Consider the following 22,500-nt stretch of genomic DNA (forward strand, 5'->3'; position numbering starts at 1 on the left):
AACGGGATAAATCGACAGGAAGCACATCACTTTACTCGCAGGTAATACACATGCTCTGTTATCCCCACACTTACATACGGCAACGTGTGTACTGAATGAGAGTGTAGAGGATTGAAATATTAGTGCTGAATTTATACGAAATCCATGCGATGCACAGTACGACCTATACCGTTTTTGTTTTTATAAACAACAGTACAGATGCATTATTGTATGTTTGATGGTCTAACAGCACGTAGCATGTGAGCTGTGGAAACCTCCGTGCTGCTTTGGTTTCTCAGTGATCTGAGTCGAATGGTTCAGACATTCAGAAGCACAATCATCATGTGATATGGGTCAGCAGGTTTATTGGTGAGTCTCCGCAGTGTTGCGCAGATTTTTGCTACTTTTCCGAAGTGAACACGTCACTGTAAAAGCCAATTAAGCAGTCAAATAGCATCATTTTGGGACGTGCGACTGTCTCGGGCGTTGTGCGCTTCGTTCCATTTCTTTCTCGTATTTGCATGAAGGTGTTCTCTGTACATTAACCTGGCGTGATAAAACCTGCAAATTCCTAGCATTCTTTGGGAAACCTTCTTGAGGTTTCGAACATGACCTGAATAAAGCACGCACGAGCAGAGGTGAGAGCCTCGTTCCACAAAAGTACGGCTGTATAATGCAACTCTATGCAATCGCATAATGAAAAGTATAATACTGTATGAACCCGCTAGTCTTGCAACGCTATCGGTCATCGTTGGCCTTATTTCCATCTAGCGTCCGTAAATAAAAGCAACGTGAAACAGACAGCAGGAAGCAGACAGGTGGAGCAGCGATGGTAAAGGGAGGAAAAGGAAAAGCCCTTCATGTGGATGCTACAACATCCCAGGCCGTTTTTTACGTAACTTCAACTGCAGTTCAGTCTGATCTGCAAGCATGTTGCTAAAGTTAGTTAATTAGGCTGAATTAACTGCATTATCACTATCTAGCAAGTAAAGACCACAACTAGGTGCATAATCGACGTTATTAGGATACACAGCTGCACAGATGTTTTCCAGCTATTCGTTCGGAAAGTCAGTGGATATTTTACAATCTCGGTATAAAAATGAAGCGCTTTAATAAACGGTAAGCTTCGTCACCTGCGCAAATAGCCTCGGGATATCGAGCTAGCTCCTATAACGTAACGTAAACTGAATGTAGCAGACAACATTTATAGTCAGTTAGCTAGCTGTGCCTTGTGACAGGCCTACTCATGTCATATGTTCGATAGGAGAGGGGAGCTGAGGTTAATTTAAAGGTATCAATTAAAGTTAAATTTTTTCAGTAAGTGTGCTTTATAGTAGGTGATCGGTGGTCTGAAGACTTGTTGTGTGTGTATGGGGTGGCCTGGGGGAGTGTGATACTTCAGGCCAGAATTGCAGCCTGGTGATTATCTCTTTGGGATTTTCTGAGTAGGACATGGAGGCGTTTGCATACAGTTTGTGGAATTTATCGTGAGAAATTAGAGTTGAAACTATTCCGTGCTGTGAACTTACACAGTCTATTCTGTATAAGTTATGAGCTCAAAAGTATGTGGAGAACATTGTGTTCAGGTGGAATAGGGTCATCAGAAGTGCTGAGCGCAGGTCTCTTACCACTGACTGTCAGAAGCAGGTGGCCCTGTGTTCTACACTCTTAAAATAACACATCGTGTTTTCATTTTTAACACACCTGCGTGACTAGTTAAGGGCAACTCGTTGTGTTGCTTTCAACACAATCCGTGTGTTAGTACATTTAACACATGCTGTGTGTTATTTTCAGGCTTGGGGAGCAACGGAATACAGGGAAATGGTAACGGAAATCTGTTACAGTTATGTCAAAAAACAAAGTGATCAGATTACAGGTGCATTTTGTAAAAAAATTAAATTAAATAAAAAATTTTAAAAAAGGGGAATACTATCAGGATTACATCTCTCTTTTTTTTCATTTAAAGCCAAAGAAATGAATCTTTTGACTTAACACAATATGACTGCTTGAAGTTCACTTGGTAGAAATGAACACACATCGTTCTCTGAAATGTTTATGTTAGGGTAACCATGCGTCTTCTTTTTCTTGGACATGTCCTCTTTTTCGGACCTTAAAAAAAAACGTCCGGCCGGGATTTAAAAATTTGAGGAAAATGTCTGGGACTCGGCTTTAGTTTCATTATGATGTGCTTATGGTCTAATACTGCATCGTGTGTGCGCATGTTTAACCCCACTCTGTAATTCATCACACACCAATTGGTCGATTATAAAAGGCTTGCAGCAACTATTGGCCAAATTCCTGCCTGTCAACCGTTAGCCTTCTCTCAGCGAATGCGCGAAAGTGAAGCGGTGTTGTGTACGACATCAAACGGTTGCTTGACAATAGCAGCAAATGACATCTGTCCCGAGCCGAAACAACGCCCACGGCCATATACAGTCATTTTTAATTTCATGTGATCACGTTGTTTCATATTACATAGTCATTCAAATGTGTAAATGAAGGTAGAAGATACACTCGTAGCATCTAATATTTTATTTTATTCCATGGATGTTCAAAAGAATGTAGAATAAAATGTAAAACGAGTGATACTCCCAAATTGTCCTCTTTTTGGAAAACCAGAACATGGGTGACCCTAGCTGCTGTGATATAATGTTACCCGCATCGTGGACAGCGATCCTTTTTTAAAATGTATTTTCTTTTTAATGTTTTTAAGCTCTAAATCAAAGAATTTTAGATCATGTTGCTTTTTTCTTGATTTTATTTGCATATGTGACCTTGAAGTAATCCAAAAGTGATCAGATAACATTACTTTCATGTTGTGAAACTTGGATCACGTTACTGGTGACATTTTTCATGAAGTCATTTGTAACTGTAACGGAATACTTATGTTATAAATATTTAACACATCACGTGTTCATTTTTAAACACACCTATCTAGCATATCTAGTTAAGGACAACACATTTTGGATTGTTTTCAACACAGTCAGCGTGTTAGTACATTTCCACACAAAGATTTGTTAAAAAATAACAGATGTGTTGTTTACACTTTGGTCCTCTAATAAAATCAAATAAAATGTTTTTTAAAAAAATGCAAATGAAATAAAATAGAACCTGACACCTGACACCGAGAGAAAATAACAATTACAGTCTCAGCTACGATCACAGTTAATTATATATGCTTAAGTGAGCAGGTCAGAATCTGTGATTAAACTACATCTGACTGTTCGGCCCTTATAGACCATTAACCATCTGCAATCCTATTCGATCACATTCCCAATGTCACATTTGGGAGAGATATTAGCAGTAGTGGCTGCAGTATAGCGAGCGGTGATGTGTTTATCCCCCGCGTGCCAGACGCCCGCTTTCATCATTGGACAAGGGTTTGCCAGAGGTTCCCAGGGGCTCCCCCACGTCAGCACATACGTTTCTACTCCCCACACTTGCCCGCTGGGTTTTGCACAGAGGAGGTGGCGCCTGTCAGTGCACATATCAATTACATCAAATAAATTGAGTCCAGCGAGATGTGTTGAGAGAGAAAAGAAAGGAGAGTGGGGGTTGGGAAGAGATTCAGTTACCTTCTTCTACCCTCCCATACACTAAAATAGCACTCGACCTCTCTGTACACTTACTTGAACCTTAACCTATCTTATACAAACAATCACATTCTCTGAACACACACACACACACACACACACACACACACACACACACACACACACTCACTTCAATCCATAAACACTATGCAGTTTACAAACCTTGTAAAGTCAGGAAGATTTTAAACTGGTTGAGTTAAACATAACGATAACGACATATGATAATGTCACATCATTCCTGCTCTGGTCTTTGGTTACTACTGAACCAATAACTGTTTTATAGATGTTGAACACACACACACACACTCACACACACACACACACACACCTTCCATTACTATAGATATACCAAATTTCTTCTTCTGTTACACACACGAATGCTAACACTCTTAACCTGCATGTGGATCAGTGAATGAGTGCCTGAGTGACACGGAGTCATTACAAGTAGTTAAAGAGCTATTCTGTACAACACCAAGTTTATAGGGTGTCATGGAATCCTTTGTGTGTGTGTGTGTGTGTGTGTGTGTGTGTGTGTGCGCGCATATCTGCTGCCCTCCATTGGTGAATCATGGTCAGGTTTTACTGAGGACAATTAAAATAAGAATTCATTCCGGATGAATTTATCTAGATAAATGTATAAATGAACTATTTGCTTGAATAATTTGTAATATCTTTGTCAGAAAATATTTTCTTTCCAGCCTTTTTTTGTGACAAAAAAAAGTGGATTCTGGGCCAGTTGGTAAGAAACACGTGGGGCTACCGGAGTAAAACACTCACAAGGGGAAAACCCCCCTTTTTTTCCCTCATAATGAATGTTGTCTTTGTCTCGCAAGTTTCATACTTGTGCAGTTTGAAGTATGGAAGTAAAAACCTCCCACTCATACGACTTTACTGCCATGTCCAGTGACTTTCCAGTCCTGATGTTCACCCGCAGTCTCAACCAGATGCCCTGAACCTTAAAACAACAACAACAAAGAGTGTACCTGATATTCCTAACTATATGTATTTGTCTACAACACATTATCTGGACAAACCAAATAACGTATTCATATTCAGTTACGCCCCTATAATAGGAACAGCCGTACACCTCTTACAGGAAGTCTGCAGTAAGACACTTCTGCTGTTGTAGCCCATCATGCCCGTGCTTGTAAACAGCGTTGATTTGAGTTACTGTAGACTTCCTGTCAGCTTGAACCCGTCTGGCCATTCTCCTCTGACCTCTCTATTAATAGCTGCTCTAATGTAAGTACTAACATGAACTAACTTTTCTCATGGACGTTCCACAACATTAAATGTATCTATAAACTATTAAAAAGCACAGCTTGTTCATGGATAAATTCAACATCGCTATGGTATGTGAGAAATAAAACACGTCAGGACATGTAGGAATCGAATCCACTTTCTCATTCAGACGCCATCACATTCAGAGTACAGGCACTAACTGGTACATGATGTCCGGGCTATTATAAGGTCTTTATGTGGTCCTTTTGGTACTTTATTAATTCAGGCTATTAAGTTGCATTATAGCATGAGGGGTGTTTATTACAGGGACTCAGTCTGGGCAGGTCAAAGTAAAGCCCCTGTACAACTGTGGTAAATGACAGTCTAACAGCCTCTGCACCTTCACAGTGTGCTGTACATTCACAGCATGCTTAATAATAATAATAATAATAATAATAATAATAATAATAATAATAATAATAATAATAATAATAATTTCATTACAAACAAGCCATATGATTTATGATATGAATGAACATGGGCATTTTATTTAGCAGAAAAGTTGCCGGGACTAAACCCACCACAAACCTAATTTTTTGTTCGAATTGAGTTATGCAAATTGCTACAAATTTACAAGCATGAAACCTTTCGTTACAATGGCTTTTATGAGGCTTTTTTTTTCTTCTTGAGTAAAAGATTAGGTCCTTTATTCCAAAAGGATGCTATGATTCAATTGATTAAAATAGCTAAACGTCCTCATTGAATTTCATCCAACTTGTCCACGTCAAATCTTTGTTTACTCGGCTCTGTCACGTGTCCTGTCTGTGTGTTTAGCAGCAGGACTTGGGTCCTGTCCTGAATGACGAAGACATCCTGGTGGAAAACACACCAACGCATACACCTACAGCCATAAAACACATAAAAGTATGCACACACAGACATGCTCCTGGCGCTTCCGAAGTCAGCCGTGAGTCGTCTGGACACGATCGGGTGTGAGCAAGCCTGTAAGAAGAACATAGAGCGGATGTTAAGTAACGTGTCTTAATAGCGTGGAGATAATAAATAAACAGACCAATCAGAAGGCTTAGAGACTAGATTGCCTTGGAGCAACTGCTGACCAGAGTTCATCAGGTGGGGTGAGGTTCATCACCTGAGGTGCTCAAACACAGTCAATTCAGCAAACTCTTTAAAAATACACACCTAGGTATTAGTATAAGGTTAAAGCGTGGTGCCTCGCAGCTCCGCGGTTGGGGACTCGAATCCTGCCTCCGTCGTGTGTGTGCAGAACTTGCATGCTCTCCCTGTTCTTCAGGCGGTTCCGGTTTCCTCCCTCAATCCAAAGACATGTGTTGTAGGTCGAATGGCATTTCCAGATTGTCCATGGTGTGTGAATACGTCTGCCCTGTGATGTGTCCGGCAATGGGTTGGCACCCTGTCTATGGAGTCCCCAGCCTTGTATCCTGAGATCCCTGGGATAGACTCCAGGCTCCCCCATGACCCTGCGTAGGATAAGCAATATGGAAAATGGATGGCTGTAAGCTAGTTGTACATTTAATTAAGAACATGGCATTTATGTTCTATAATCTCTGCAAAGTCTAGAGAGACAGCTGAGCAGATGAACCGTCTGCCCGTGGCTCTAAATTTACTTTCACAAGAGCCTGTGCATTTGTGTGTACAGTGCCTTGCATCGAGCCCTTTAACATCCCACATCTTGTAGCAGTACAACCTGCGTTTGAAAAAGGATTCAGTTTTGAGAAAATGGTTTTTGCCATTTGATTTACACAATATGTCTATTATATATATAATATATATCTGTCTGTCACCTATTTTTCTATTTCTATTGCTTTTTCATGTTTGCATGTACAGTATCTGTATGGTTTTAAATAACTTAATATTATTTTACTCTGTCAAAGGCAACCTTGAGTACACACATATGGTTCAGAAGAGAGTATGTATTTTAAACCTGTTGCTATCATTGTTATATCTTACTCTATTTAGTCCTTTAGTCAATGATCTTATCGTTTGTTATGGACAGCAGAAGAGTGCGTCTGGTAAGAAATGATAATACTTTGGTTTTGCGTTATCATTTAACGTGATATCATTTGAAAACTGACTAAAGTATGATGTCTACCGCAAGCCGTCTACTTTCCAGATGCCTTACATTCAGTTTTTAAAGCTTTCGTATGTTTTTTTAAAAAGGTTTCTTGGATGTTCTCTCTTTTCTTTGGCCCTATACAGCTGAAAGAGAAGGAATGCAAGGAGAAGCCAAGCGTGTGCTTAAAGCTGTTGACATCACAGAAGAAGAAACCTCCAGATGTAACAGGTAACTGCAAATCCGACTGCTATGTTTCAGCTGGTACGTTTCTAGGGTGGTTAATGATGTTTGATGATGCAGATTTAACTCTGAACGCACAGATCTGGTCCATGACAAGCCTGGCATCATCATTAAGATGGAAATATGGCCCATGACTATAGAAACGCTGTGGTTTTATTTCTTTTAAGGTGCAGCCCGGGATGACTTGGAAAAGGTGCAAATGCTCAATCAACAGAACACCAGCCTTTCCCATGGCAGTGCTGAAGTTGACGCTAGCAAAACAGGACTTCTGGACTTTATTCAAAATGAGAAAGAAGCACAAACTGAGAAGGAGAGTGATACAGAAGAGCTGCAGGCGGAGAAGGAAAAAGAGGGCAGTGAGGAAGATAAAGATATTCTCACAGAATCCAGGTTGAATGAGGAAACAGAGACAAACAAAGAGGAAATGAATCAGAGAATAGAAAGAGAGAATGGCTTGAGTGTTCCAGAGGCGCCATCTTTACTCCTATCACCCTGTGAGTTTAGTCAAGACCATGCGGTCCCTCAGGAAAGGTACTCAAACATGACTAATAAAACTTTATCTTTAACAGAACCGATGACACTATTTGGAAGAAGTAATATTTTCACTCGAATCTTCAATCTGGAAAATCTTCAATCTTTTCTTTTCTTAATGCGCGTGTGCTGTGTGTTTGTGTAGCAATAACGAACACATGGAGCTGATCGCCCATACTAAGAGACGAGTCGAGAATCTGGAGAAAGATGACCTCAAGAAAAGCCGAGTGGAGGAAAGGTCAGAGGAGGTGGAACAAAGTGAGGAAGAAAAGAAGCCTGGAGTGGGAGCATCAGATGTGGAACCAGAGAAACCTGAGGAGGAGAGGGAAGAAGTAGAACCAGTGCCTGAAGAGTACATCTTAGGTATAAGATGTGCTACAATGACCTCGGACTGTTTATTTGGACGGTTCTCTTATTTCTCCTTCTTGCTCTGTCCTCCAGATTGCTCGCCTCCTCCTCCAGCACCCTTTGAGCACCGTTTGGTGACAACCAAAACCCAACAGATAGCTACCTATTACACCGTCAACAGAGAGGAAGTGCTTGGAGGGTGAGCTACAGAACAGCAGAAAGACAATACAGTATACGCTGATGGTTGTATGTATGGATGCAGTAATATATCGAAAACCCTATGACCAATGCACAGGGAATCTTTGAAGAAACATCCATCCATCTTCTACACCGCTTATCCTTCAGGGTCACGGGGAACCTGGAGACTATCCCAGGGAGCATGGGGCACAAGGCGGGGTACACCCTGGACAGGGTGCCAGTCCATCGCAGGGCACAATCACATACACACTCACACACCCATTCACACACTACGGACACTTTACACACGCCAATCAGCCTACCATGCATGTGTTTGGACTGGGGGAGGAAACCGGAGTACCCGGAGGAAACCCCCGCAGCACGGGGAGAATGAGAACTCCGCACACACAGGGCCACGGGAATCGAACCCCCGACCCTGGAGGTGTGAGGCGAACCACTAACCTTAGTGCTGACCATTAAGCCACCCTGCGCTCTAGACGCTACAATATCTTCAAAATGTCAATATTGTGTGTGTTTCATTCTGTGGTGGATTAGGTCTCAGTTGGTAGGAGGTCAGGTGGATAATTTTCCCGTAATTACAGGCAAGGAAAGCTCAGACTGATTTCTATGATGTGCTCCCCTGTCTTGTTTTCTCTCTTGGATATCAGTGTGCCGTGTTTTCCTGTGTTTGGGCTTGAATTTGCCTTTGTGTAGGCATTTATCTCCTTTATGAACTGGTATTGAGAATATGTGATTGTGTGCTGTTTCTTCTTCGGTTTCCTCGGCCTGATTGAATTTATTCTCCTTACTTCATCAGTAGCCAGGAAAAAGTCAGGAAATCCTTGCCTACAAAAGACTGTTTAGAGAATCACGGACCAGCAAACACTCCTGTATACTAACGAAATTGCACCACAGAAGTTATAATAACAATCGTGTCCCAAAGTATATTAGCTGGTGCGGGATTGTGTGATTCTTTTCTGTAGCCAAGGATTTCCGAAGCTTGCTTCTGTTAGCTTTCCCAGCATTCTGTGTTTGTGTTGTACAGATCTCTTATTTCTCATAGGAAATTCCCATATGGGATTTCTGTGCCTTTGTATAATTTCCTGTTTCGCTTCTTTAGTTCAAACAAAGTCCAATGTTTTGTGAATATTCTTGCAAAGATGTTCCACGTTCCAGTGTCGTTCACTGAAAGGGAACTTGATATTCTGGTTTCCACCCCATTCCTGTTCAACAGCTTTCCTGCACACTTTCAAGTTCTCTGTGCTCCAGACACTTTGCATGGAATTTTATTCATGTCTTTAAGCTACTGGCGAAAGCATTTTTCTTGGTGTCCTTGTGTTCACTATCTGGTGTATAGTACTGTTCATTGCTGAGCTTTGTATAAGATGGATCCTGCTGTCTCAAGAATAGGATGGCCTTGCTGTCGAACTGGCTGGCCTTGTATAGAATCCCAATCTTACAACGTTCAGGTGCAAATGGCATAAAATGAAGGCGAGAGAGACAGGTGTGAGAGAGAGAGACAGGTGTGAGAGAGAGACAGGTGTGTGTGTGTGTGTGAGAGAGAGAGAGACAGGTATGTGTGTGTTTGTGTGTGTGTGTGTGTGTGTGTGTGTGTGTGTGAGAGAGAGAGAGAGAGACAGGTGTGTGAGAGAAAGAGACAAGTATGAGAGAGAAAGCGACAGACAGAGAGAGAGAGACAGGTGTGTGTGTGTGTGAGAGAGAGAGAGAGAGAGAGGTGAGAGAGAGACAGGTGTGTGTGAGAAAGAGAGAGACAGGTGTGTGTGAGAGAGAGAGACAGAGAGAGAGACAGAGAGCGCGAGAGATGTGAGAGAGAGAGAGATGAGCGAGAGAGAGAGCAAGAGACGTGAGAGAGAGAGAGAGGGAGATGTGAGGGAGAGAGAGACAGAGAGAGAGACAGAGAGAGACACAGAGAGAGAGACAGCGAGAAAGCGAGAGACATGAGAGAGAGTGAGAGAGAGAGAGAGAGAGATGAGCGAGAGAGAGATGTGAGAGAGAGAGAGACAGAGAGAGAGAGACAGAGAGAGCGAGAAAGCGAGAGACGTGAGAGAGAGAGAGAGAAACAGAGAGAGAGAGAGCGAGAAAGCGAGAGACGTGAGAGAGAGAGTGACAGAGAGAGAGAGAGCGAGAAAGCGAGAGACGTGAGAGAGAGAGAGAAACAGAGAGAGAGAGAGCAGTCTTACAAACTCTCTGGTCTCTTGTATTCGGCAATATCTTTATTTCTTTTTACTGTGACGAAAGTATAAACCACGAGGCTAGGTAGAACTTCAAAACCTAATCTTTCACATCTAGCATTAACTCCCCATCCTGCGTAATGTTCTCGAGTGTCATGGTACCTGCTGAAATATCGCAGGCATGACATTTAATCAGGAATGGCCTTACTGAAATACAGAAGTGATGGTTTAAACCAGTGCAAGATTTCTGGTAAATCTTTAACCTCCTGGTGTAAAATGTGCTTGGTTTCGGTAGTGGGCGCTTTGGAATGGTCCATAAGTGTGTGGAGAATACCTCTGGCCTCACACTGGCTGCCAAGATCATCAAAACCCGGAATCAGAAGGAGAAGGTAAATCGCTTACATCAGGACTGTTCAGTCTTGTACTGAAAGCACCGGTGTGGTGCAGGTTTTCGTTCCGATCAAGCAGAAGCCACACCTGAGTCTACTGAAAGCCAAGATCAACTGATTAAACAGGTGGAATCAGGTGTGGCTCCTGCTCGATCGGAATGAAAACCTGCACACACACCACACCGGGCCTTCGCGGATAAGACCGAACACCCCTGGCTTACATGCTTGCATGTCATCGCTGGATATTATACTATACTATATATATATATACACACACCTGTGTACTATATTGAACACACTGCATATCATTTAAAAAATGAATACACATTTCTCTAATAATCTGCTTGATGTATGGTTCGTGTACTTATCTTGCCTTCTCAGGAAGTGGTGAAAAGTGAGATCGAGGTTATGAATCAGCTGAACCATGCTAGCCTCATCCAGCTCTATGCTGCTTATGAGTCTCGTAATGATATCACGCTCGTCATGGAGTAGTAAGTAAATAAAGACATACATCAAAATCACAGGATATTACATTGTGTACATTCATATACGTGTGTGTGTGTGTGTGTGTGTGTGTGTGTGTGTGTGTGTGTGTGTGTGTGTGTGTGTGTGTGATCTCAGTGTCGAGGGAGGAGAATTATTTGACCGCATCATCGATGAGAATTACAACTTGACCGAATTGGACACGGTGTTGTTAATCAGACAGATCACAGAGGGGCTGCAGTACATGCACAAGATGTACATACTGCACCTTGACTTGAAGGTAGTGCACGCTTACCAGCCAACTTTCATACACGAGTCACTCACACGGAAATTCAAATGAACCTTTGATGCTTTTTCCAGCCGGAAAATATACTGTGTGTGAGTCGAGAAACAAATAAAATCAAGATCATCGACTTCGGTCTGGCCAGAAGGTGAGTACACTGAGTGGAATTATCGGCTCGTACGCCGGCCGTGTCATCTCCATCTCCCTGCCTTCTCTTTTATACTCGAACTCTTCCCCATCGTCAGATATAAACCGAGGGAGAAGCTCCGAGTGAATTTTGGCACTCCTGAGTTCCTTGCACCTGAGGTGATCAACTATGAGTTTGTCTCCTTCCCAACAGATATGTGGAGCTTAGGAGTCATTACCTACATGCTGTGAGTCCAAAGAACATTTTGATTTATTACGAGTCCTTAAAGCTACAGTTGTTTTTCTGCTAAACATGAAAAGATTATAGAGTTTGGCAATAAAAATACTCCATAATATGCTATTCTTGAAAGACTATAGCACTGACAATCCTCAGATACATAGAATGTCATCACCCCTCAGCGTCAGACAGGAAAGAAGCTTGAACACGCAGTTACCACAGCCAATCAGGGGAGAGAAATGAGGAATTAGAGGAAAATGTATTCAAAGCTCTTGGATGATAGTTGTCTGATTTGATATTTGTCGTGGAATCTGTATAGTTACCCGGTTGCTATATAGGATATTTTCCAAGCTGAATTTCATTTCACTGCATGTTCCGGAGAACTTTAGGCTGTAAGATCTCGATCTGCATATCGTGAGCGTTGTAGCAGAAGATCTGGACGTTCGGATGACGCTGTATTTATCAGGGTGAAGTATTAGAGGTCCGCAGCGAGGAGCTGGCACTCGTGTAAGAGTGTCTCCCGAGTTAGTATGTGCGGTGGTAATCTCGCCAATTAACCGCCCCCGAGCTGTAACCACCTGACACGGGCTGGAACCTGCTGTGTCCTGTACTAACCGTACAGTGTCCTGTTATGAAGTGTAGACACAAGTCCTCTAGACTCCTGCCAGAGTGATCTTTGGGATGTCCTGATTAAACCCCCTGATTAAAGCCCTTGTCTCATGTGGGTTCGGTTTGGCTTTGTGTTCAAATGGCGTTTCAGTAAAAAGAATTTCAGCTTTTATTTAAGAATGATGGAAGCCATTGATTGTTCTCCGGGACCTCCAAAAATATGACATAATCATTCTCCTGTGTTCTTTCTAAGGTTTATAAGAACTTTGCATATCTACTATTAAGCATGTGACAGCTTCACGAGATCCCACAAGTCACCAGGGACCTGCTGTTGTGCAGTAATCTAAAACTGGGAGAACTAATCTCAAACATAAATAGGTTACATTACATACTTTCTAAGTTTATTCAAATAAACTTTATTTATAAGAAACTTTATGAAATGGAATTTATTTATAAGTCTATTTTTTATTTTAAGTCTACATTTTACTGTTTTATTTTATTTTAGATGCAAGTTGTAGTCTTCTTCTTCTTCTTCGTCTTCTCCCACATGTAGGCTAAGCGGTCTCTCTCCTTTCCTGGGTGATGATGACAATGAGACGCTGAATAACATCCTAGAATGTAAGTGGAACTTTGAAGAGGCTGAGTTTGCAGATATCTCTGAAGAAGCCAAAGACTTCATAACACGCCTACTCATTAAGAGCAAGAGGTAAGGCGTTTTGTGTGTGTGTGTGTGTGTGTGTGTGTGTGTGTTATTGTTCATTATAATTGTGTGCATTCGTTTGCAGATTAATGCTTGTGTTCAATATAGTTGGCGGATGAGTGCATCTCAGTCACTGAAACATCCCTGGCTGTCTGACCGATCACTTCACTATCGACTGCATCAGAAAGTAAGCACCTACACCTCACCTCACTCTGTCCCATCCTGTCCCTCACTCTGTCCCTCACTCTGTCTCATCCTGTCCCTCATTCTCTTGTCCTGTCCCTCACTCTCTCATCCTGTCCCTCACTCTCTCTCGTCCTGTCCCTCACTCTGTCCCTCACTCTGTCCCTCACTCTCTCTCGTCCTGTCCCTCACTCTGTCCCGTCCTGTCCCTCACTCTGTCCCTCACTCTGTCCCTCACTCTGTCTCATCCTGTCCCTCACTCTCTCGTCCTGTCCCTCACTCTGTCCCTCACTCTGTCCCTCACTCTGTCCCATCCTGTCCCTCACTCTGTCCCTCACTCTGTCCCTCACTCTGTCCCATCCTGTCCCTCACTCTGTCTCATCCTGTCCCTCACTCTGTCCCTCACTCTGTCCCTCACTCTCTCATACTGTCCCTCACTCTCTCTCGTCCTGTCCCTCACTCTGTCCCGTCCTGTCCCTCACTCTGTCCCTCACTCTGTCCCTCACTCTGTCTCATCCTGTCCCTCACTCTCTCATCCTGTCCCTCACTCTGTCCCTCACTCTGTCCCTCACTCTGTCCCATCCTGTCCCTCACTCTGTCTCGTCCTGTCCCTCACTCTGTCCCATCCTGTCCCGTCCTGTCCCTCACTCTGTCCCTCACTCTGTCCCTCACTCTGTCCCATCCTGTCCCTCACTCTGTCCCTCACTCTGTCCCTCACTCTGTCCCATCCTGTCCCTCACTCTGTCCCTCACTCTGTCCCTCACTCTGTCCCATCCTGTCCCTCACTCTGTCTCATCCTGTCCCTCACTCTGTCCCTCACTCTGTCCCTCACTCTCTCATACTGTCCCTCACTCTCTCTCGTCCTGTCCCTCACTCTGTCCCATCCTGTCCCGTCCTGTCCCTCACTCTGTCCCTCACTCTGTCCCTCACTCTGTCCCTCACTCTGTCCCATCCTGTCCCTCACTCTGTCCCTCACTCTGTCCCTCACTCTGTCCCTCACTCTGTCCCATCCTGTCCCTCACTCTGTCTCATCCTGTCCCTCACTCTGTCCCTCACTCTGTCCCTCACTCTCTCATACTGTCCCTCACTCTCTCTCGTCCTGTCCCTCACTCTGTCCCGTCCTGTCCCTCACTCTGTCCCTCACTCTGTCCCTCACTCTGTCTCATCCTGTCCCTCACTCTCTCGTCCTGTCCCTCACTCTGTCCCTCACTCTGTCCCTCACTCTGTCCCATCCTGTCCCTCACTCTGTCCCATCCTGTCCCTCACTCTGTCCCTCACTCTGTCCCATCCTGTCCCTCACTCTCTCTCGTCCTGTCCCTCACTCTGTCCCGTCCTGTCCCTCACTCTGTCCCTCACTCTGTCCCTCACTCTGTCTCATCCTGTCCCTCACTCTCTCGTCCTGTCCCTCACTCTGTCCCTCACTCTGTCCCTCACTCTGTCCCATCCTGTCCCTCACTCTGTCCCATCCTGTCCCTCACTCTGTCCCTCACTCTGTCCCTCACTCTGTCCCATCCTGTCCCTCACTCTGTCTCGTCCTGTCCCTCACTCTGTCCCATCCTGTCCCGTCCTGTCCCTCACTCTGTCCCTCACTCTGTCCCTCACTCTGTCCCTCACTCTGTCCCATCCTGTCCCTCACTCTGTCCCTCACTCTGTCCCTCACTCTGTCCCATCCTGTCCCTCACTCTGTCTCATCCTGTCCCTCACTCTGTCCCTCACTCTGTCCCTCACTCTCTCATACTGTCCCTCACTCTCTCTCGTCCTGTCCCTCACTCTGTCCCATCCTGTCCCGTCCTGTCCCTCACTCTGTCCCTCACTCTGTCCCTCACTCTGTCTCATCCTGTCCCTCACACTGTCCCTCACTCTGTCCCGTCCTGTCCCGCACTCTCTCTCATCCTGTCCCTCACTCTGTCTCGTCCTGTCCCTCACTCTCTCATCCTGTCCCTCACTCTGTCTCATCCTGTCCCTCACTCTCTCTCGTCCTGTCCCTCACTCTGTCCCGCCCTGTCCCTCACTGTGTCCCACACTCTGTCCCTCACTCTCTCTCGTCCTGTCCCTCACTCTGTCCCTCACTCTGTCCCTCACTCTGTCTCATCCTGTCCCTCACTCTGTCCCGTCCTGTCCCTCACTCTCTCATCCTGTCCCTCACTCTGTCCCTCACTCTGTCCCTCACTCTCTCATACTGTCCCTCACTCTCTCTCGTCCTGTCCCTCACTCTGTCCCATCCTGTCCCGTCCTGTCCCTCACTCTGTCCCTCACTCTGTCTCATCCTGTCCCTCACACTGTCCCTCACTCTGTCCCGTCCTGTCCCGCACTCTCTCTCGTCCTGTCCCTCACTCTGTCTCGTCCTGTCCCTCACTCTCTCATCCTGTCCCTCACTCTGTCTCATCCTGTCCCTCACTCTCTCTCGTCCTGTCCCTCACTCTGTCCCGCCCTGTCCCTCACTGTGTCCCACACTCTGTCCCTCACTCTCTCTCGTCCTGTCCCTCACTCTGTCCCTCACTCTGTCCCTCACTCTGTCTCATCCTGTCCCTCACTCTGTCCCGTCCTGTCCCTCACTCTCTCATCCTGTCCCTCACTCTGTCCCGTCCTGTCCCTCACTCTGTCCCTCACTGTCTCATCCTGTCCCTCACTCTCTCATCCTGTCCCTCACTCTGTCCCTCACTCTGTCCCGTCCTGTCCTTCACTCTGTCCCTCACTGTCTCATCCTGTCCCTCACTCTGTCCCGTCGTGTCCCTCACTGTCCCTCACTCTCTCTCGTCCTGTCCCTCACTCTGTCCCTCACTCTGTCCCTCACTCTCTCTCGTCCTGTCCCTCACTCTGTCCCTCACTCTGTCCCTCACTCTGTCTCGTCCTGTCCCTCACTCTGTCCCTCACTGTGTCTGATCCTGTCCCTCACAGAAGCTGTGTGTATAACAGTGCAGTATTGCAGTGGAATATTTGACCAATTGATTAGCTAAAATATTGAATGTCACCAAGATGAATAATATAGACAGATTTCTACATTTTTAATATATAAACATTTCATTGCTGCATTTTAACAAAATTTTAGGGCAGGCCGGGCTTGCCGTGTAGTGCTAAAGCAATTACTCGTGCATTGTAGCATGTTCATGTATGAATACTGACGAATGTGTTTTTTCCTGCAGAGGAACAAGTGCCACTCCACACGAGCTCCTACGCCAGAGAGCTAGAACAGGTAACTCGCTGTTCTTCAGATATCCAAACACAGGAGGGTCTTTCTGCAGACCACAGACTGAAGTCTTTGAGTGAATACCTAACAACTTTCTCGAATTACTATAATATTTCAGTGATGCCTCCTCAAAAATGTTTGAAGGATGTGGCTTTAAGTTCATATAGTCAGTAGGTTTATTCATTCCAGTGAATTCCCTCTTGAAGACTATACGGACTCACTGTGTGAGACTAATTCTTTTATTATTGGGATTAAGTTACAACATTATTTTTTTTTCTAGAGAAAACATCTTTACCCACGTGAAGAACTGGACCAACAACACTGCACCTGAAAGGACACCAGCTGCTATACAACAATGAATATCCATTTCATAACCTCTATAAGTAGGCTACAACACGATACTAATTCTCCTGTTACTGAACAACAGGAGGTACGGTAGTGTTACAGTCCTCCGCTCGCTGCATACAGCAGACAGTACGCACAACTCTGCTCTTATACCCAATTCACCTTATAAACAAGTCTTATTTCTGTGATACTGTTTATTTTGTCATTTGATATTTATACTGGCATAAAAATGATTCTTTTTATTTTTACTATATCATTATATAACAGTGACTGTCGACTTGATATGCTTGAATACATGATTACTTTCACTCCATATCACAAATCCAGCATTCTCCTCAAGTTTCTTTCTTGTTTATATATATATATATATATGGGAATAACATGGCTTTTGGCTTTTTTTTTTTGCATTATATTGTTTGTCTTGTATCAGTCACAAAATATATGTGATATAAAACACTTAATTTAGAAATTTAGAAGTAGTTCATAAACAAGAACAACAAATGACATGGTTCTACAAAGTAGTTGATGGGCCAAGACATGTTTTGTTGTGTTAAATTAGCTTCTATCATTTCACACTGAAGCTTAACGTAGCTACATGCTGTAACAAGACTGAATTAAAGTGGAATCCTGGTGGTTATTATGTATAGTTCTGGGGGTTTCCTCCATGTACTCTGGTTCCTTCGCCTATCCAAAAACATGTATCGTATGATTGGCATTTCCAAATTGTCCATAGTGTGTGATTGTGCCCTTTGAAGGGTTGGCACCCTGTCCAGGGTGTCCCCCGCCTCGTACCCGAGTTCCTTGGGATAGTCTCCGTGCTCCCCTGCTGTAGGACAAGTGGTTTGGAAAATGGATGGATGGATTTATTTATTTTTTTTTGCGATATTTGCCTCCAGTGAAAAACAAAAGAAAGTTAACTTTTCCACCCAAGAATGTTTATCGATTAGAATTACAGTGTCATACTGTTTCCTAAACCACGACGAGAAGTCTGTGCGTCACTACTGAATAACTAGATGAGTTTAAGGCTGATGTTTGCATGAAAGACTGGTGAAACATGGGTAAGGGAATGGATAGGTGAAAGATGGGTAATGGAACTCCTATTACTCGCTTGCTAATTTAGAGTTGTAGCTCCAGTACAAAACGAAACAAGCAAATGTCTTGGCTGATCAACTACATGCTTTAATTAGAAATTGTGTAAAGTGTAAATGACACTTTCAGTGTACGAGCTTTATCACGCTCTGAGATTAGGATGGTGCCGCACATTTTCCTCCTCCCTTTCTGCTGGGTATTTAACTCGCCTTCCGTGAAGGCAAACCCAACAGTAAACTACCTTTTGTTTTGTATCGAGTTGAATCTTTCTATCAGTTATTTCAGCTTTGTTTCCTAAACGTACTTGAAGTTCAACATTTCAACATGATCATGATTATCTGAATCAGGTGGGAATACGGCAGTGCTCAGAACGCACAGATTTTTCATGGATGAGTATTATGGAACAGCAGTGTTAAGATGCATGCTGAGTGTTTTTAAAATGATGATATATTTTTGTAGATATGTTGCTGAAATGTTTCATGCTACTGATTCTTTGCCTGCATTGTCACAGTTAAAGTCCTCTTCTGCCTGTTTTGTTATATGTATGAACTGTTTTGTTTATGTCACTATATTAAATGAGAAAAATAAACAATAATTTTAGTTCTTTATGATTAGAGTTTGTTGTGTCGTGTTACCAATACTGATATTAATGGTCTAATGTGCAAGCGCAAGTCGAAAGCTGCAGGTTAAACGAATCACGTTATTCTTGTATAGACCATTGCTCTGTATTCCTCGGATTATTTCAAACAAACAGACTCATGGCTGTATTATGTCCTCTTTCATGTTGTGCTTGATATTCCAGTATTACAGATAACTGGTGGAACCAGTGGCAGCTCCTCCACAGGGGCAAGGGCCATGTATCAGCCGTTCAACAAATATAATTCGTCATAAAGTCCTCATACACTGAAATACTCATACAGTGAAATACTACTTGGCTCGTTTGAGTGACCAACGGTTAAAAATGCTATTTGACAGATATAAGGTGATATCATTTGCTCACTTTTCTGGATGTTGTACACTTGTGAGACAACCTGCTCACTTCCCCACTTTGCTTCTATAGAATAATGAATGTGCCTAGTGGTCAAAAATGGAAACTGCAACAAGCCCACTGGAGGAGGAATTGCACTGCCCCATGCCTCAGGTACGGACTACACCAGGCGTGTCCAGTCTTTTCCGGAAAGCACTGTGTGTGGGTGCAGGTTTTCATTCTAACTAAGCAGAAGCTATATCCGAGTCTATTGAACGCCAAGATCATCTGATTAAACAGATGGAATCAGGTGAGGCTCCTGCACCCACACCGACCCTTTGCTATAAGATTGGACTGGACTTCCCCCGGACTAGACAGTTAATGACAGGGTTGTGACACTGTGCTAGTTTAAAAATAATAATACTTCGTAGCCAATAAACTGAATCTGAAAGATCTAATAAAGTACAGACAGTGTGACTTAATTTTGTTCAAGGATATGACGTTATTATTACTGTCATTACCAAAATCTATGGTCACAAGCTATTGCTGGGCGAAGCACAATTCACAGGAAACAAGAGCAGACATTAGCCTTTACTGTTTCTCACCAGGAAATATAAATATGCTGCTGGTTGGATGCCCTTTAATTACACATCAGATAGCTCCAGAAACAGTATAGTTCATCTCACACACGTCACTCATCTGAGACAGACCAGTTAATCCAGAGAAACGCGTGCAGCTCAGCCGGTTGAAGATGTTTATCTTACACTACGTCGAAACCCTGGAATTGTGTTCCAGAGTACTTAGTTGTGTTTTTAAATCCAGCTTAACTTGTTAAACTTGTCCCAGTTTACTAGCTAGAATTGTTTGTTAATATCACAAAAACGTTTTGTCTCGACAGGAACACTGTGTGACTGACTGCTACGGGTATGAAAGGTGGCATGGCTGCAAAAAGATAAATGTAGTGGTACATATTTGCCTAATTTGAATAATAATTGAATAGTTGGATCAGGTTAATAAGAGATCACAAAACTGCAACAAATTAAGACAAATTAGGCCCAAATTGAATCCCTAGGATATAAAACTCACTGGGAAAAGTGACAATTAAACTCCTCCTCATTCCGAATATCATTTCAGCACAATTAGTATTTAGTGTAATGATTTATATCCCTTTAAGTGTGTGTGTGTGTGTGTGTGTGTGTGTGTGTGTGTGTGTGTGTGTGTGTGTGGGTGAGAGCAGTTCTGTGTCAATATAAGCTATACAGATAAAACAGAAATGAATTGCCTGGTCATGTCCTATAGAGGGCGCTGTGCAATTCAGCTAAACTTACAGCAAACCCCCTTTATTCATCTTCCTCTGTATTTCTTGTAGAAACGTCATTGTAGTACGTCATCGCCAGCGTGCTCTCTGATTGGCTTCTCGCGGCGCGTCGACGGTGTTTTCAGTCTGAAACTGCCGCTCCGTGAAGAAACAAACCTGTCCGGAACTGAGACAGAGAGAAAGATAACTTCGGAGGAAATACGGAAGCTCATTTATTCCCAGCCCGAACCGGTAGACGATGGCTCAGTGCGCGCGAACGACCCCAGGTTGTGCAGGACACGGCTGTGATAAGAAGCCGAGGAAAGTCGCCATCATCACCGGCATCACCGGGCAGGTAAGAGTCGTGTAACCCAGCAGACAGAGCGACACCTGCACGACCTGTTAGCCATTTTACACACTAGCTGCGTTTACACGGACAGCAGTAATGTAATTATTGGCCTTACTCTGATTAAGATAATAATGTCATTAAGGTGTTTACATGAGTCGCTTTTAGAATACTCCTGTCATGTTCCCGTTTTACATGTTTTAGAACATAATTAGATGAACAGCCCGCGTCATTGCGTCACCGCGCCACGCCGTCTGATGTCCCTCCAGAATTTCACGTAGCAACATACAGTTCGGATTCGTTATGGGACCGTATACAGTTTTGGGTGTTTTTATAAAAAAAAAAAAAATTACGAACGCTTTAAGTGCAGTTAATTATTAGTCATGCTGTACATGCTAATAGACGACTGCTTGAAGCCGTGGGTGTGTCCCAAACCGCGTACTTACCGTCTATATAGTAGCCGAGATACATGTATTTTTCCCCACTGCAGGCCTATAGTAGGAAAGTATGCGGTTTGGGACACAGCCGAACTCTCTTGCTCGCCGTAAAACGGTTGAGCACTGCCGTGTGTGATCGTGTCCTGTCGCAAAATGCGGTGAAAACTCCCACACGACGTTCATAATGTGATTAAGGTGTTTACATGTCTGTAATACACGTCCATAATGCGACTAAAACAGGAGTACTCCACCTGTCTTAATTCGATTAGTGTTTACCTCGAGTATGACCTTAATCAGATTAAGGTAGTTAAAAATTGCTGTTTACATGGTAGTTTCTTAATCAGAGTATGGTCTTAATCGGGTTACGAGTGGATTATCGTTGTCCATGTAAACGCACTGGGTGTTACGACACGGAAGTGGGGAAGATTAGTTCGGTTCGGTGGCTCCTGCTCGATTGGAACGAAAACCTGCCCCCACACCGACTCTTCGCGTATAAGACCGGACTAGATTTCCCCTGGGATTAGATTTGGACACTGGCCCTTTGCGTATAAAACCAGATTAGATTTCCCCTGGGATTAGATTTGGACACTGGCCCTTTGTGTATAAAACCGGATTAGATTTCCCCTGGGATTAGATTTGGACACTGGCCCTTTGTGTATAAAACCAGATTAGATTTCCCCTGGGATTAGATTTGGACACTGGCCCTTTGTGTATAAAACCGGATTAGATTTCCCCTGGGATTAGATTTGGACACTGGCCCTTTGTGTATAAAACCAGATTAGATTTCCCCTGGGATTAGATTTGGACACTGGCCCTTTGCGTATATAATTTTTTTGTTTGTTTGTTTAGTTTTTTTTCTGTGACTGAAGACATTTGGGTTTGAGATCAGAAGATGAAGATTTTATTTCCTGGTATTTATGCACAGATGTGTTCAATGACGTAACACAGCCCTGAAAGTCTAGCCCTGTTTAACCTAATAGTAAAAATCAAAAGCTTTTGTTTATAGATGATCATATTGGGTTTGAAGTTTAGTTTTTCTCCACCTATGTTCAGCTTTCCTGCCGTCTCTTTCACTGTTACGCTGGTCCTCCACGGAGCTTTACGTTTACCGGAAGTCTTCTGAATATTCACCGGTGCCACAACATCGATAACGTTTCAAAACGTGTACGTTAAAATGATCCGGGAATACGTCGACAGGATCTGGATTTCTAGGTGCTGATGTAGGTATGGCATCCATAAACCGCGCACTACTGCTCTCACTTACCCCGTGTACCCCTTGAGTTTAGTACCGGAGCTGCCAAATTCCTTCTACTTCCGATCAGAATGGGTATATTGGACCCAGGCTTGTTTTCAGAGCAGCCATGGCACCCCGTGCACATTAAAACAAGCCGTCACTGTTTTCTACCCTCTCGCTGAGCATGCTGTGCTGTGTGACTCCATAAGTG

The 22,500-nt window shown here is 43.7% G+C and overlaps 2 protein-coding genes across 8 annotated transcripts in view; both read left to right on the forward strand.

Moving 5' to 3' along the window:
• mylk4b (myosin light chain kinase family, member 4b) overlaps positions 1-18,616 on the forward strand; it is a 28,661-nt gene extending 10,045 nt beyond the window's left edge. For 2 of the 5 annotated variants that reach the window (XM_017456028.3, XM_047151078.2), the window contains exons 3-15: positions 7,032-7,116; positions 7,296-7,659; positions 7,805-8,022; positions 8,101-8,206; positions 10,672-10,765; positions 11,147-11,256; positions 11,387-11,528; positions 11,609-11,679; positions 11,777-11,905; positions 13,058-13,210; positions 13,313-13,391; positions 16,531-16,580; positions 16,855-18,616. In XM_017456028.3, the coding sequence (XP_017311517.1) occupies positions 7,032-7,116; positions 7,296-7,659; positions 7,805-8,022; positions 8,101-8,206; positions 10,672-10,765; positions 11,147-11,256; positions 11,387-11,528; positions 11,609-11,679; positions 11,777-11,905; positions 13,058-13,210; positions 13,313-13,391; positions 16,531-16,575 (1,596 nt within the window). In that variant the 3' untranslated portion in view covers positions 16,576-16,580; positions 16,855-18,616. Of the gene's footprint in view, positions 42-7,031; positions 7,117-7,295; positions 7,660-7,804; positions 8,023-8,100; positions 8,207-10,671; positions 10,766-11,146; positions 11,257-11,386; positions 11,529-11,608; positions 11,680-11,776; positions 11,906-12,757; positions 12,883-13,057; positions 13,211-13,289; positions 13,392-16,530; positions 16,581-16,854 lie in introns of those variants that run through there. The other 3 variants (XM_047151079.2, XR_006981078.2, XR_006981079.2) reach the window with 3 other exon arrangements.
• A 1,786-nt stretch (positions 18,617-20,402) lies between these two features.
• The window catches only part of gmds (GDP-mannose 4,6-dehydratase), an 84,934-nt gene continuing 82,836 nt past the window's right edge, over positions 20,403-22,500 (forward strand). Inside the window, exon 1 of one of the 3 annotated variants that reach the window (XM_017456031.3) lies at positions 20,403-20,627. In XM_017456031.3, coding sequence (XP_017311520.1) covers positions 20,532-20,627 — 96 coding nt within the window. In that variant the 5' untranslated portion in view covers positions 20,403-20,531. The remainder of the gene's footprint in view (positions 20,628-22,500) is intronic. The other 2 variants (XM_017456032.3, XM_017456033.3) reach the window with 2 other exon arrangements.

This window comes from Ictalurus punctatus, chromosome 25 (genome assembly GCF_001660625.3).
Source record: "Ictalurus punctatus breed USDA103 chromosome 25, Coco_2.0, whole genome shotgun sequence".
NCBI lineage: Eukaryota > Metazoa > Chordata > Actinopteri > Siluriformes > Ictaluridae > Ictalurus > Ictalurus punctatus.